This window comes from Tupaia chinensis, unplaced genomic scaffold, assembly GCF_000334495.1.
Source record: "Tupaia chinensis unplaced genomic scaffold, TupChi_1.0 Scaffold000270_2, whole genome shotgun sequence".
In the NCBI taxonomy this organism is placed as follows: Eukaryota; Metazoa; Chordata; class Mammalia; order Scandentia; family Tupaiidae; genus Tupaia; species Tupaia belangeri.
Window position 1 is genome coordinate 1316163 of NW_006159751.1, and position 17199 is coordinate 1333361.

Here is a 17199-nt window from a genome sequence, read left to right on the forward strand (position 1 = left end):
GAGAGAAGGTTGTATGGGTAGAGCCGGTGTTCCTCTCTGCTGGAAGTTCTGCCTTTCTTCATTTTGTGATGCCTTTGGACTTTCCAGCCACTAGAACCGGAAAGTGTGTCATTAAACTTACTTTTATAAATTCGCCCAGTCTCAGGTGTTTCTATTTGCAATGCAGTAACAAAGTATGTGATCTTTTGTCAGGCAGAAATAGAAACCGATATAACAAGAATCCCTACCATCTCCACTTATAGCAGCATGGACTCTTCCTATTTAACTAGAGAGAGTCCCCTATCAGAGGGTATAGTCAGATTCCCAGCATCATGCAGGCTTAGGCTTGTTTCCTCACCTCTAACATGCCTTTAAACCCAAGCTCCAGGTTGTCAAAAATTGATGGCTAAACACCAACCAAACGACAGCTCCAAGCCTCACTCAACTTTCATTTCTGATGTTCAAAAATTTCCCACATCTAGTTCAGCCATGAATTTTTGAATTACGGTACTTTATTATTTTATTTATTTTATTTTTTTATTTTTAGTTTTGGCTATCAGGCACATATATACTCACCAGAGAGAAACAGAGAAGGGAAGTGAGAAAGCACCCCCCAAGGGGAAATGACAACACCTCAATCCCTTCTCTAGTCTCCTCTCAGGATCTTTGGCATGCACACACATACACACACACACACACACACACACCCAGTGTGATTTTCAAGCCACCACATCCAGGACTTCCACAGTTGGCCATGTGGGATCCAGCTACTTTAACCACCACGTCACTGGCTGGCCCAAGTGCTTAAAATATTTTATCCAGCATTGGTTGATGTTTCTTAACTAGAGAATTTTTTAAAAAATATTTAATCTGCTGTATGCCTGGGAATTTCCATTCACTCTTCAACCCACTGATGTCTAATTCCCTACCACTATCCTACCCAAGCTGCTTTAGCAAAAGAGATTATGATCTCTTACATTCTAAATCCAATCAACTCTTTCCAGTCCACATCTTATTTGACCTTCCTTTCAGCAGCATTTGGTACTGTTGGTCACTACCTTTCCTTCCTTTCCTCCCCTGGCTTCTGATAATGTGTGTATGCCATTTCTGCTATACAGTTTTGTCTCAATTGTCTTAGCTGATGCCATTTTTTCTGTCTTCCTCTTAAGCAGAGTGCTCCTCCATCCTATGGTAGGAATTCTTTCACAATACATGTTGTACATGAATGATTTTATTCACTTCCACAGCTTCTACTATCATGTGTAAGCTGCTGACTTCCTAATCTATATCTCAAACTGCATTAAGAAGGATAGGTTAGGGCCAGCAGGTGGCATGAAAGTTAAGGCAGCTGGATCTCACATGGCAGAATGTGTGGTTTGAGTTCCAGACCCAGCAACTTCACAATTACGCTAGGTGGGTGTGTGTGTGTGTGTGTGTGTGCCCAAAATCCCAAGAGAAGACTGGAGAGGGGATTGTGGAATGGCCATTTCCTGGGTAATGATTTTTCACTTTCTCTCCCTCACTGGAAAGCACATGTGCCCTATAGCAAAAAAAATAAAATAAAATAAATAAAAATAAATAAAAGAGTAGGTTAAGTGAACTAAGACTGTCCTAACATCTTAGTAGCTTAATGCAGAAAAACATCCTTTTTGCTGATAACAGAGTTTACCACAGTTCCAGGTGACTCTCCTTCATATGACAATTCAGTGATCCAGCTTTAGAGCTTTTCATCACAAAAGCCCCATAATCATCCTGCTTTATCAAGGGGATCTTACATCAACAATTATTAATAAATGATTGCCCTAAAAGGTACATTACTTTCCTCCACAGTCCACTAGCCAGAACTTGTCACATGGCATTTCCCAACCCCAGAGAGAATCCCACCAGAAGGACAGAAGAACTTGTAATTGGTGAGAACCAGTATTGTCTACCACACAAATCTAGATCTTTTTTATGAACCCTAGATTTGTGCATTCAACTGCTCTCTCAAAATCTCTACCTGAATGGTTTCACAAGTACCCCAAACTAATATGCCCAAAATTAAACTCACTTTGGTAAGAGATTTTTGCTTTAGGGTGCAAGCACTTGCACGCGAGAGAGAAACAAAGAGACAGACACAGTGAGAGGGAAAGTGAGAAATCACCCCCGGGGGAATGGTCATACTTCAATCCCTTCTCCATTCTCCTGCTGGGATCTTGGGCATGCATGCACATGTGTCCAGCTTGATTTTCAAGTCTCTAGGTCCGGGACTCAAATCATAGCCGACCCTGTGGGAATACAACGATGTACCTTCTACATCATCTACTGGCCCCTAAACTCATTTTTTAATCCTCAGTCCTGAAACAACTTCTATATTCTGAACATTAATCAATGGATACAATACAGCAAGCTGGTGGTTTATCTTGAACTCCTTTCTCACTCTTAAACTTCCTCTAGCTCCCAATATATGACTAAATTATTCACCAACCTGCTCAACCTCTTCTCTGCCAGGCATTACTTCTGTTTAGTTCATGCTTGTTTCTCATGTGGGACTCTGCAATATTAAGGGACTGCTCACCCACTGCCTGGCTCCTCACCAGTGCCCCTTGTACTTTGTTGCCAAATATGGTCCTGTTACCCTTCAGAAGTTTGTCCATTGCCTGTAAGTTAAAGTTCATTTAGGTTCACCTTTATCTGTCTCATCCTTCCTCTTCAGCCTTTCCTCTTCCATTTCCCACCCCCGTAACCCGTCCTCGTTCCCCAAGCATCAGCAATGGTGAAATACTTGCATTTCCCTAAACATGACAACGCTGTTCCTCTGCCTAAAATACATTTCCTCTCTCTGTCTACCTAGAAAACATAATTCATCTTTTAAGACACAGCACAAATATCTCTGAGAACATTTTTTTACTTTCTTTTTAAAAACATATAATGTTTTTAAGTGTATTTATTTATTCCGTCCATGAGTGAGACAGAGAGAAACAGAAACAGAGTGACAGCACCCCTGAGAAGGTCTTAACACCACAACCAACCTTCAGCCTCAGCTAGCGCCAGATCATGAACATATGTGTGTGTGGCATACTGGGTGGTCCCCAGACACCAACCTAGAAACTTCCTGTGTGGGCAAGCCTTACAGAGGCTCACATTTTACCACTACACCACCATCTGGCCCTGACATTCTTCTTGACACCCACCCTCCCTCCTTTGTGTGTAACCTGATCCTTTCTCTTTTAGGTCCTACTCCATTTTGTGCACTGACTAACATAGCATCTACAACATTTCATGGTGCTTATTTATGCATCTGGACAGTCTGGAGCACAGTATTACAGATAAATGAAGATATCTTCTCTCTACAAAACTAAAAATCCCTCCAGTCAAGGACTGCATCTTTTTTTTTTTTTTGGAGAAATTTTCACTGTAGGGCGCGTGCGCTCACCAGACAGACAGAGAGAGACATAGAGACAGAAAGCGAGAAATCACCCCCCAGGGGGGATGGTCACGCCGCAATCCCTTCTCCTCCATTCTCCTCTCGGGATCTTGGGCATGCACGCACACGCGCCCGGCGTGAGTTTTAAGCCACCGGGTCCGGGACACAAACCGCGGTCAACTACGTGGGAGTCCTGCGACATAGCCATTATGCTAACTGCTGGTTCCCAAGGACTGCATCTTATTCATCATTGTATCTCCAGAATTTAGCAGTATTTGGGTCATAGTAGGTACTCAATCAATGTCTGATCATCCTCACTCTAAGCCTTGAACTACCATTCTTATCTAGCTCCTCCTCCTTCTTGCCCTTTAGTGATACCTTTGATCGTTGTCTTGGACTGTTTATCCTCCCTTGTTTTTGCTACCATGTTCCTAAATCTCTCTCAAATACATTTACATCACTTCATCTTTCTACTGCTACTATTCTAGTTCAAATTTCTGTCATCTCTCAACTGGATCACCACAGTCATCTCTCACTTGGTCTAGTCACATCTATTTTCTGCCTTCTAATCTGTTCTCTCTACCATAGTATTGATTATTTCAGAGTGTATATCTGATCATGTCATGTTTGTTTAAATACTGTTAGCGTAGGCAAATATTTATCTTAAAGATAAAAGTTCTAAGGAACTGCCTCTTCAACCTCATCTCATGCCTACCATGTTCTACCACACCCTCACCACCACCACACTATCATCTCACATACTTCCTTGCTCTTTCAACTACTGTCACAATATCTTTTGTAGGCTTGTTCATTTGGTCCTTGGACTTCCTACCCTCCTCTCTGGAACAGGACTGGTGGACATTCTTTTCCCTCTAAACTTTCCCTCTCTCTTATTTTAGGTGTACTCCAACTCATACTTGAGATTTCAGCTTAGTGTTTTCCTCCAGGAAGCCTTCCTCTCCCCCTGTATCATAGGCATCCATGGCGTGGGGTTCTGCCTTTTCACAGCACATGTGATTGTTGCAATTTTCCATCTCTGTGAGTGGTAATGACCTCCTTTACTAGTCTGAATGTTGCAGGAAGGCAGGAAAAGGTCATTTTTACTCACCATGTATATTCTCAAAGCTTACAATAGTACATGGCATATAGTAAATGTTCAATAAATGTTTTCAGAATGAATGAAAAGATCAACTATCTCAACCACCAAGGCATTGACTGGTCCTGCAAGTGTATTTCTCATATATAGGTTTCAAATCTTATGTCCTTCAACTTTATAATACCTATGGCTTTCTCCTTATTACTAAGTAATGCCCAGAATCTCATTATACCTCCCTACTTTATCTCCTTATCTCTTTCTCTACCCATAATTTATCTACATGGTATGATACAATCTTCCTTAAAAGTCATGTTTATCATGTTATGCCCTTATTGACAACCTTCAACAGTTTCTTATTTTCTTACTACTTTAAATACACCATTTGCCTGGATTTAAAGACTCCACCATCTTGCTGTATTCCATCAATGGAATTCTTTTCCATCTTCCATCTTCTATAAATGCCCCACTCCTGAACCATGTTGATATCCCAAAAATATATCACCTGCATCCCAGCAATCAATCCCACAGCCCCTTTTTTCTCCCTCCAACCAAACTGCCCACACTGCACCCCACCCCTTCCAGTCAAGGTTGACTTGCATGCAACCTTGACTAATTTTCCAGCCCATTCCTCTTCCAGTCAGAAATTGCTCTCCCCTCTGTCTGCAAACCTCTGCCTAGCTAGCTCCTACTCCTCATTGAGTTCTCAGTGTAAAAGTCCACTCCTTGGAGTCACTATCCATCTAAAGACATTCTGCTATTATTTACTTTCTAAGGAACACCCTGGCCTTTAACATAATGTGTCCAGTATTTACTTGTTTTTCATTTCTCTTCTCAATGAGACTGTGAGTTCCATGAGTCATGAAACTCCTTTGCCTTGTATTCTTTCTTTCTTTTTTCTTTTTTTTTTGGACAGGTTTTTGTTATAGGGCATGTGCACTCACCAGAAAGACAGAAAGAGATAGACAGAAAGTGAGAAATCACCACCCCAGGAGGGATGGCCACGCTGCAATCCCTTCTCCTCCATTCTTCTCTCAGGATCTTGGGCACGAACGCACACGCACCTGGTGTGAGTTTAAGCCACTGGGTCTGGGACTCAAACTGCGGTTGACTACATGGGAGTCCAGTGACATAGCCATTATTCCAACTGCTGGTCCCTCTGTCTAGTTTCCTAAAATGCCCATAGTACTGGGGTCAGCAGGTAGCATAACGCTTAAGGCACTGAATTGTCACATGGCTGACAGCAGTTTGATTCCTGAGTCCCAGACCTGGTGGCTTGAAAATCATGCTGGGGAACCAACAGATAACGTAATGGTTATATCGCTGGACTCTCACATAGTGGATCACAGTTCAAGTCCTGGACCTGGTGACTTAAAACTCATGCTGGCATGTGTGCATACCAAAATCCTGAAAAGAGAAAAGAGGAGAAGGGATTGTGACGTAGTCATCCCCCATTTCCCACCTCCCCGGGGATGATTTCTCGCTTTCTGTCTCTCTGTCTCTCTCTGTGCCTCTAGTAAGTGAACACGCCCTATAGCAAATCTCTCTAAGTAAATAAGAAAAAAGAAAAGAAAATCACTCCAGGCACATGAAAAATCATGCCAGGCGCTCCCTTCCCAGGAGGAAAATGGAGGAGAAGGGATTACAGGTGGCCATCCCTCCTGGGGGGATAATTTCTTACCTTTTTTCTCACTATTTCTGTCTCTCTTCTTTCTGGCAAGCACACCCACACTATGATGAAAACCTTAAATAAATAAATAAGTAATCCACAGTACTAGGGCCAGGTGGCTGCACAGCAGTAATGTAACTGGACTCACATAGAAAAGGTGCGAGGACTGCCTGAACACCCGGGTGCTTGTGTCCATGTCCATGATCTGGCTGGTCGAGAGTGTGAGGACCCTGTCTCTCTGGCTCTCTGTTGCTCTCTCATTTTTCTCTCATGGAAGAAATGGATAAACAAACTTAAAAGGAAAAAAAAAAAAAAACCTACAGTATCTAGCCCACTGTATGGCCCATAGCATTTATTTAATGAGTATATTTGTTTAACATTATCTATGACAGCAATATGGTCATGCTGCTGTAACCTCCACAATATCTGGCAGGGTGGTTAAAGTCAAATACTCTATACATACTTAGAAGTAAACTTGTCTTTTGCCTTCATTTTCTGTGTCAAAAGTCACAACAGAAGCTCTTTCTGCTTATAGAATTACCAAAAAAAAAAAAAAAATAGGGTGGACCTCAAAGAGGAAGTCTGCCCTTCAGCTTGAACAAGATCATTGCAACATCCAGCTTGATGGTGGCAGTGGCAGTAATCTCTATTTCGTCATTTCTGAAAACTAGGAGTAGCAACAGAAGCAAGCGGAAAGTTGTCGTAGAAAAGCATCTTATGTCAAGACTTTTTCTTAAAAGGTAAATGCATTTACCACATGCTTTTTAACCTAGATGAAATAGGTTCATGTCATTCACCAAAAGAAAATGTCATCTTATTGTTGGTGGCTCTATTCTTTTTTCTTTACTTTTTATTTGGTGGGGGGAGAGATGTACTGAATGAATGCATTAAATTAATGGACTTTTTGATGTGAGTGAGGTTCTCCGGAGCTGGATGAAACATGAAAAAGTATATATAACACTTTCTATTTTATGCTTCTGTCAAATGTTTGGATTATCGTTTTTAGAGAAAAATGTGTTTCCTGCTTTTTTTGGCCTGAATTTGTAAGTAGCTATTTCCCTATGGTATTGTGCAGTGGTTTTGTTTTTCAGGGTGAGGTGGTCTAATTTTGTAAAGGTAACTATGGTAACATTTCTTGGAGATGGCTGTACATTCAGAACCACTGATGCGAAGGCCAGGATTTTACTCTGTAAAGCCTACAGTCCTCTCCTCTTCCACCTCCCCAGTAGTAAGGTCTCATGTCAGTTTATATTCTATTTATTAGAAACACATATTTTAATATTTTTTAAATGTCGTATCAATACTTTATAGTGCTCTGCAAAGAACAACACTGACTTATAAATTAGAAAGGAACCAAAAGTGCAAGGAAAGTTCTTACCACTGCTGATTCTGCTGCAAACTGTGGGCTTCCTACTCTTATGGCTCAGACTTCTAGCCAAATTTTCCTGATGATACCTTCTACTCCTCCTGCATTGCATGATCTAAACACACTTGGTCAGCTGGAATATACTTGATAATATCACTGTTGCTGCTGCTTGCACTGACACATTGCAATGAGGTATCCTTCCCCCTACCACCTCCCATCATTCCTTGAGACTTGGAAATTAACTTCTCAGAGATGAGCAATTAAAACAGAAATAATTGAAGATATTTGTGGTCTATATAAATTATCTTTCAAAAATACAGTAAAAATAGCAGAGCCAAAGTTTTTAATCATGGAATTGACTAAATATGAAAATTATAGCCTTTTTTTAAAAAATCGTTTTATGTACAAAAGAATGTATTTCATTTTATTTATTGACTGATAAGTAAAAGTGGAAACAGTCTACATTGATAAGTAGGGAAGTGGCTAAGCAAGTTTATAGTACACAAATAAAACAGGAAAACCTACCACCACTAAAAATACTAATAAAAGATTTTAGTGGTGTGGGAGAATATGTATGATAAAATGCTGAGCAAAAAAAAAAAAAAAAGTGGATATTACTTCTTACATTAAAAAAATCTAAAAAAAAAACTTAAAAAACTAAAAAAAAAAAAAAAAAAAGGTCTGGCTTAGCGGCACAGTTGTAACATCGCATTCAACCAAGGTTCTTGGAAGCACAGTTGTAACATCGCATTCAACCAAGGTTGAGTCCATTTGGAAGATCACAGATTTAGTTTCCAGTCAACCTTTCCACGCTGGACGTGCGTGCCCCTAACTCTGGCTGGCTGGGAAGGTTGAAGGGGACTATAGCATGGGACCCTGTTAGTGGTGCTTGTTTTTCTCACTCTGTCTGCTTCTCATTCTCATGAAAAAAAAAAAAAACAACTTACCAAAAAATTCGCTTAAAAAAGTGCATTAAAATATGACTAAAATGGAAGACACTAAAATATTGACAATGGGTAGTAAGAAGTTAGTAAGGGTTTTTCTTTTCTACCTTTAGTTACTTTATTCTTTTGGTTAATAAAATGAGTAAACAAAGGAAAATATAGAGCCAGCTCCCATGGCTTAGTAACTCACAGAGCTGGTTTATACCTGGCTAACTGCACAGTTCAATTTCTGACCCTGGCAGCTTGAAAAACACACAGATGTGTGTGCATGTCTGCCCCAAATCCCAAGAAGATGGAGAAGAGACTGCAATATGACCACACCTCACTGGGAGGTGCTTTCTCTCAACCCCTCTCTGATTCTCTCTGGTGGGTGTGAGCACCTTCTGGCAATAAATTTAAAAAAAATTAATATAAAGAAAAAGATAAGAGGCTTATTCTAACAAATAAAACCATATTGACATACTTAAAAAACAAAACAAAACAATATACAGGGACCAGCTGGTGGCATGGAAGTTGCAGCAGCTGAATCCCACATGTCTGATGGCACGGTTCGAGTCCTGGACCTGCAGCTTGGAGGGCATGCTAGGTGCATGTGCATGTGTTCCCAAAATCCTGAGAGGAGAATGGAGGAGAGGAGGATTGTGGTATGGTCATCTCCCCAGAAGGTGATTTTTCATTCTCTCTCTTCTTTCTCATTCTCTCTCTTCTTTCTCTCTCTCTCTCTGTCTCTCTCTGGAAAGGGCACATGCCCTATGACAAAAACAACAACCAAAAAACTGGGGGAAAATAGATATTACATAGGGAGACCTCCGAGAGGAAGTTTGTCAGTGTTTAACTAGCACTGCCAGGGAAATGAGGCGGCTGTGTCAGACCTGGGTGGCATTCAGTATTAAACCCATCCTTCCATTTCTCATACTTATTTTGATTCAACACTTGCTGAGCAAAATTGTGGTTTTGACTGCTATTCTTATGCTTTCTGATAGGTAGAATACTCTAGTACATCAAAATGTTTCTTATATCATTCTAGTTTATACGTAAGTCTTCTGTGAGCTGGTTGGTGGGGGTCATTTCTGGAGCAATAGGTCAATTCTTGGTGCCCTTATAAGATCATATTTGTGAACCTGCAAAGCTGAGGACTGTCTGGTGAGCCGCAAGAACCACACCAGGTAGTCTCTGACCAGTGCCATCACTAGAACACCCACGCCGTTCCTTTCTCTGTTACTACTCTTAAAAGCACAGTCTGAGTCAGCCCCTCAGCTGTCTCCTCTTTTCGAGCTTTCTAAGAGGCACCTTTTTTATTTTCAGGAGAAGACAGCATGGGAATAGGCAACTCCACACCTGAACCCAGCCTTGGTGAGTTAGATCAGGAACCAATACCTGTCTACCTTCGAGTTAAAATGAACGGGGAGAACTAGAAAGTGTGCTGAAGGGCCGTAACGGGACAACACTGGCTGGTGCATTTCTAAAGTTGGAAGAATTAAACTTTACCACAATGCAAAATCTGATGACAAGAGAAATGAAAGAGGGAGCCGAATAAAATTACCTGACCCCTCGCATCTGAGTAAGGATCAGATTCTGTGCTCCATATTAGACCAGCTGGGTGGTTTAATGTAAATCTAGTTCACGTCCCTTCCTGCTGCCCTGGGTGTGGGGTAGGTACTGGGAGACCTCCTGTGATGTTTCAGGTGGGCACTGTTCATAGTGTGCTGCAAAACACAAGCAAGCAAACAAACAAAAGGCAGCAGTTTTCAAGGTCAGATTCCTAAAGACTTTGGAAAGCACTGGCTGTGGGTCTCACTTGTGATTCTCTGCTCACTAACCTGGAGAGTCTCCGTTTAAGTCAGACTGAAATCTTTGAAGGAGACATGTGAGATATCTTCGTCGAAGGGACATATAGAGGCTGGAAAACATTATATATTTTCATTCGTGTAGCTGATTGTTTTTTACGTTTCAGTTCTAAAAAAAAAAACATATTCCTCTTTCGTTGGGGTAGTGTCTTTAAAGTTTCAGTTCTGAAAGAGACAACGTTTTCCCCTTTTGTAGTGTTACAGCCCTGTCATTAGTTCCATTGGTTGCTTGGGGAGAGTGGGGCACCTGGGAACGCTTAAACTGGAAGGATTGAATGAGAAGTGGTAGACACACTAATCCCTTTCATGTTCTCTCCTAGACAGCCAAGTCATCCACTCCGCGACAGCCCCAACGACTAGCTCTGCACCCTGTCCCTCTAACCACCCCACGTAAATGAGCATTCTCCCATCTGTCATCCTGTACCATGTGGCATTTGATTTTGTGCTAACAGCTTTGGCAGGGGCGGGGGCGGGGACAGGGGGCAGGGTGGGAATGGGAGTGGGGTGGGGTATAGATTGGAAACAGTAGAACTAAATCAGATTTTGACTTTAGGAGTACAGTTCTTCACTTGGTGTTCCCCAAGCTTCAGGAGATCCATAAATCCACTAAGCTTGTAGTCAAAATTTGCTGGGTGGGAACCTACGAATATTGTGTGAAGAGAGCAGGGGAAGGGGATTTGGGACTGGTAGGGAGAGAGTCCACAGCTTTCATTGAATCCTCACATGAATTTAAAAACTGAAAGCAAGAAAGTCAAAATCTAGTGGATGAGAGTGAAAGCCCACTACCCAATGTGAAGCTATTGCCAGAATTCACCCATAGGGAGGAAGGACTACACACTGGCCGTTAGGAAAGATTTTTCAAAAAGTCCAGCAGTTTAGGCCAGCAGGGGATGTGGGGGGTTGGATTCCACATAGCCAGCTCTGCAGTTCGAGTCTCAGGTCCAGTGGCTTGAAAATCATGCCAGGGGCGTGCTGCTGGGCTTGTGAGCATGTGCCCCAAATCCTGAAAGAATAGAAGAGAAGGAATTGTGTGGCCATCCCCCTTGGGGGATGATTTCTCACTTTCCCTCTCCCTCTCTGTATCTGTCTCTCTCTTTGATGAGTGCATGTTCCCTAGGACAAATGCTTAAAAAAAACCTAACCAAACAAAACAAACAAAAAAACCAGCAGTTCATCTGCTCTCTTTTTCCGAGACAGACAAGAACATTTCATCTTGGCCTTTTTTGCTGGGGTTCTAATGACACTGCTGCTGGTGGCCCTTGTTGTCCTCATCATAAAGAGCTACAAAAAATGTAAGTGATCTCTCAGGAATGGGGCAGCCCCTCCTTTCTTTGCCCTTGAGAATAGAGTGAGCTCTGAGTAATGGGAGAAGTTAGTGTGTCTGTGTGTTGTGGGGGGAAGTGTAATAAAACCTGCTTGTCCCATCCTCTCCACAGACTAAGGACCCAAATCCCTTCACTTTTTTTTCCTCTCTGTCCTCCCCATCTTCTAACACCTCTTCCAGACCCCACCCCTTCATCCAAGATTGAAAGGATAGGCTTCTCATTCCTGAAGGCCCCAATGGTGAGGCTTGTCTCTTCTTTTTCCTGTTGCAGGTCATTCCACTCCCCAGGCCTCAGATCCTCACTCAGACCCTCCAGCCAAGGTAAGATGACCATGCTGTTTCCAAGATACCAAGGACAGCTGCCATTGGAATTTTCCTCTGTTCTCTGTGTTACTGAATTATTAGGTTGCTAGGAAAGTCATGATGTATTTTTCTATGCAAAAATGAGTCATGACTTTCCTGACAACCCAATATAAAGAATTGTGCTATTGCTTTCTGAACACTGGGAAAGTGGTTCTTTGAAGAGTTCTGATCTCTTTGGATCTCCTCTGAGCAAAACTTTCAGGGTGCTTCTAAAGAGATACCTTTTGGGGTCAGCAGGTGGTATAGTGGTTAAGGTGTTGGACTCCCACATGAGTGGGAGTTGGGTTCAACTTGAGTTCCAGACCTGGTGACTTGAAAATTATGCTGGGCACATGTATATGTGTGCACAAAATCTGAGAGGAGAGTGAAACTCATTCATTCCTTTTTCTCCCTCTGCAGATTTCACCCATCCCAGAGGAGTCACTTACCTATGCCAGCATGATTTTCAAAACCACGGAAGAAAACAGTCACTTGACTAAGAGCCAATCTGCAGACATGGACCCTGTTGTCTATGCTCCAATTAAACTGGCACACTCTCCTTGCCTTTCCAGTGAGGCTTGAGCCCAGTCCCTCTCATCTCAGCTCTGCCTTTGTGCATTACATTCCCCTTTTCACAAATTTTGGAGCACAGCCTGTATGAAACTGTCATTGGGACTGTTTAGGTACGATCTGGCAATGCTCCCCAGTTTTAAAGACCAGTGGTCAGTGTTTTTTCTAGCCAGAGAAGAGATTACTGATCTTTCACTTGAACTGACAGCTTGTTAGCTACTCAAGGGCTGAAACTGCCTTCCTTGGTCCTTCCAAAGCTCATGGAACAGAGTTAGGTACACAGAGTTATTCACCCAGCATCATTAATCAATTTGGGAGGAGTCAACTAAATAAACAATTTATCAAGAATGTCAAATGAAGGACCCCGTAGTGGTGCAATTGGACCCACATAGGAAGGACCCTGAGTTGGGTCCTAAGGTCTCACTGGACACACCAGGCATGCTCATGCACGCTCATGATCCAGGAAAGGCTGAATCTGGTGGTGGATTATGGCATGAGGATTCTGTTGGAAGTGCCTATCTCTCTGTCTCATGAAATACATAAACAACAACAAAAAAGGATTTCAAATAAAGGCAAACACTCCAAGAATGGTATCTCATTCTTCATCATTTGTCTGTCCCCATCACCTTCTGCAAAGATCAGAACCTAAAGTCTAGAGCTCATCCATAATTGCCCCCCCCCCAATAAAACCTACTAAAGGTGATGGTACTCTGGAACAAGGTCAAGACTGATGGGGATGCAGGTCTCAAACTCTGCCACCAACCAGCTGTATTCATTTGAGCAAGTTTGTTAAACTTTTAAGCCTCAAGTACATCATCTTGAAAACAGAGATTAAAACACCTACTTCTTAGAGTTAGTGTGAGGATTAAATGAAATATCATATACATAAGCACTTGAAACCTACCATAGTTCTACACAAACACTGCACAAAGTCCCTCCTTTATAAGGCACTATTCAAATGTGGATTTTTATCTCCTTGCTATAGCATAACAGATATGCATAACAACCTCATATGGGAGGCAAAGATAAAGATAATCTAAACACTAATCCCCTCAAAATAATCACATACACAATTCCCCTGAAAATACGAGTGAGATTATTTTTCTACCAGGTGAGTTTACTCTAAAGTTTCTGTGCAAATAATAAACAAAAAGAGCAAAGTCAGAAAAATTCATTACAAAAAATAAATAAAAATAATATAGAAAAATTAGCCCTAAATGTACCTGTTTTATGAAGCATATCTAATTAAAGCAATATGTCAATAATACATGAGTACATAAATCAACGGAACTGAATAAAAAGACCAAAGAAATGTATGTGATGAAGATGGGATAACAAATAACTTGGGGGAAATTGCTTTATTCGATAAATGCTATTTAAGTAATGAGGAGGTCATACAGATAAAAATAAAATAAGAGTATATCTTAACTCTTTATATCAAAATAAGTTCCAGACATGTCAAAAATTTAACTGTAGAAAAAAAGCATAAGGGGCCCAGCAGGTGGCATGGACCTTAAGGTGTTAACCTCACATAGCTGACTTCACAGTTTGAGTCCTGGATCTGGTGACTTGAAAATCACACCAGACACCCCCACAATTTTGAGAGGAGACTGGAGGAAAGGGGATTGTGGCATGACCATCCCTCCTGGGGGTGGGGGGATGATTTCTCACTTTCCTTCTCTGGCAAGAGCTTGTGCCCTAAAGCAAAAACTAAAAAAAAAAAAAAAATAAGCAAAAACCATATGGGTCAGCAGGTGGCATAGTGGTTGGGAACCTTGGTCTTCCACATGACTCACCAGGGTTCAAGTCGCAGACTTGGAGACTTGAAACTGAGTATGTGGGCGTGCATGCCCAAAATCCCAAGAGAAGAATTGAGGAGAAGGGATTGCAGTGTGATCTTCCCCCAGGGGGTGATTTCTCACTTTATCTCTCTCTGTCTCTCTCTGACAAGTGCACATGCCCTTTCCAAAAACAAAAACAAACTCTCTTTGAAGGAAAAAAGTTTTTATTTCTTTCATGACTGAGAGAGACAGAGACAGAGGGACCATATCCCCAAAAGGGTCTTAACGCCATGATCCAGTCAACTTCAGGCAGCCCAGACCACGGGCAGGCGCGTATTAGTGCACTCAGAGAGGTCTCCAGAGGCAAACTCAGAACCATCTGTGTGGGGCAGCCTCACAGAGCTTCACATTTACCACTGTGCCACTGTACAGCCCCAACATTTTCAGTTCTAAGAGTTTCTAAGTGATCCTATCTCTAAGAATGTATCCTACTTAAATACATGGAAAGGTACCTCTGTAACTTTAATTGCAGCATTAATCAAATTGGCTAAAACTTGCTGAGGCTTATTGTACTCTAAGCACTGTCCTGAGTGCTCAGCATGTGTTCGTAGAAGCCTCACAGACCACTATGGGGTTACAGTTCATAATTCTTATTTTAGATACAGAAATGGAGGCACAGAGAGGTTAAGTATCTTGCCCAAGTTCACACTGTTGGTGAGCGGTGACTCAACCCTAGGTAGGCTAGCTCCTATTTGCACACTCATTCATCACACTCAATTCTCTCAAAAGACTTTCTCAAACAGATAAATTCTTTGTGTCTATTGAGAAAGTTAATGAGGGTAACAAGGCAGACATCAAAAAGAATAAGGAAGTTCTACATGCTCTAATTAAAAAAGAGCTTTGAAATATATTTCTAAATGAAAACCACAAGCTGCTGACCAGAATTCTGAATATGCTGTTTTCATGTACAATAATGAATATGTATGTATGTAAGCATATGTGTGTGTTCATATACATATTTAGTATATCTATTAAAGAAAACACAATCAACTAAACTTAGTGATTATCCCTAAAGAGGGGCACTTGCTACTTGAGGCCTGGGAATCAGGGACTAGAAAGAGGTATGCCTGTCCTTAAAGCCTTTGCGTGACTTTGAAGTCCTTCACTTATCATGTTGAGGATTTTCAGGTGATCTGATACCTAGAGTGCCCACTCCCCAATCCTCAACCAACTGCTAAGGAAGAGGTCTCAGTAAACAAGAATCAAAATATCATCTTTACTGTAGATATAGTTAACACTGGAGAAGAAAGCTTGTACTGGAACTGCAGAGGAGTGGACTTCAGAACACTGAACTCCACGACTGACACAGCTGGACCAGAGAAGTCCCCTCCCCACCCCACCACCAATTCTGTGGCTCAGTCTACTCCTAAGGAGCTGCAGAAAAGGTCATGGGCTCTTTGAAAGCTGAAACCAAAAGGGTAAAAACAGAAGAGGAAGGGCAAAGTATATATGCCCGGTTTCCACTCTGTCTTCCATGTCAGACACATCCTTGTACTATGGGAATCCCTAAGGAATGTTACCTCAATGGAGCTCAATCTACAGTGACATAGCCATCACAAATCTTGTTTAAAAATTCACTAAATAAAGGTTGTAAAAGACAAGGTTAAAAAAAAAAAAGTTCATTAGGTGAAATAATTTATCATCTCACCCAGTTAGTAAGTGGCAGAACTAAAATTTAAATGAAGTCCTCTGACTTTAAATGCCTTGCATCTTGCTTCCACACCTGCCTCATAGCACTTACAGTGGCAGGAGGCCAGAAAAGCAACGTCAGATGACATGTTGGAGCAAGTATGCTCCTTCTGAGATAGAGCAGCTGCTCCTGGCAGCAGACTTGTGAGGGAGAAGCCAGTGGAAGAGGGTTTGATGAAGGAGCAGACTCTCTGTGGGAGCATGCAGGCTTTAGGAAATAGTCCCGGGAAGAGGCCACAGCACAAGTGTAGCAGCCAGCCCCATGAGGGCAGCAGAGATCCAGGAATGGTCTTTTTCCGTAGGCTGACAGAGGAAGCACGTCCTGGTAGCTTGTCAAGCTTTCTGTTCTCATCTCTGTTCAGATTATTAATCAGTGTGAGCCAAATACTATGATTATGGTCTCTGGGAAGATGGTGACAAAGGTCAAACAATGAGATCAAACAATTCTGCTAACCCCAAAGCTAGAAGCCACATGAGTTTGCCAGTTCAGAGCCTTTTGAGAGTCACTGCTGAGTAGGAGTAAGCATCAGCCCACAGCCTTCCCCAGGTAGGTGAAATAGCAAAATAACCACACTTCCCTGTTTTCCTGAAGTTTCCCATTTTTAATGGTACAGCTCTAAACAAAGTCCTGGTTTTGTCTTCCTACCACAAGAGTTGATGTGTAACCGGCCTTGTTGAAGGATAATGAGCAATTAAATAATTGACCACAGACTCAAAAGGTCTTGTTTGGTAAGGGGTAGGGAGGAGGGGTCTTGAATCCTGGATCATGGAGTCACAACAAGCCTGTGGGATTCTCAGGATAAACAGTTCTCCAACAGCATAAGTGTAAATATCCCAAGATATAGGTAGATGTGTTCATCTGTCATGGACACTCTATGTCTGCTTTATATAATAGGGTGTCCTGAGTGTGCCTAAACTGAGCTGCTATTTGCAGAACCAGAGGATTAGTACCCACTCATGTAAGTTCAATACACAGCCACAGGAGAGAGATTGGGGTGTCTTTACAGCTCAAGGAAAAGAGAGCACATCTGATGGTGTTTGATCTGAGAGTCTAGCAGGGAGCGGGTTGATATGGAAATGCCAAGGTATCCACACCTTCATCTCTTCCCAGCAGGCTGCTGAGTAGCTT

The 17199-nt window shown here is 41.9% G+C and overlaps 1 protein-coding gene across 1 annotated transcript; it reads left to right on the forward strand.

Moving 5' to 3' along the window:
* The first annotated feature begins 6752 nt into the window (after positions 1–6752).
* On the forward strand, positions 6753–12818 carry CUNH1orf162 (chromosome unknown C1orf162 homolog). Its single transcript, XM_006149591.3, has 6 exons — positions 6753–6887; positions 9763–9810; positions 10625–10694; positions 11502–11596; positions 11900–11949; positions 12391–12818. Exons 2-6 carry the CDS (start codon positions 9774–9776, stop codon positions 12550–12552), a joined length of 414 nt encoding a protein of 137 aa, XP_006149653.1. The 5' UTR covers positions 6753–6887; positions 9763–9773; the 3' UTR covers positions 12553–12818.
* Positions 12819–17199: the final 4381 nt, after the last annotated feature.

Coding starts and splice junctions, on each gene's coding strand:
- CUNH1orf162 (XM_006149591.3), top strand. CDS start 9,774: ATGGGAATAGGCAACTCCACACCTGAACCCAGCCTTG. Junction 11,597..11,899: donor CATAAAGAGCTACAAAAAAT/GTAAGTGATCTC, acceptor TTCCTGTTGCAG/GTCATTCCACTCCCCAGGCC. Junction 11,950..12,390: donor ACTCAGACCCTCCAGCCAAG/GTAAGATGACCA, acceptor CTCCCTCTGCAG/ATTTCACCCATCCCAGAGGA.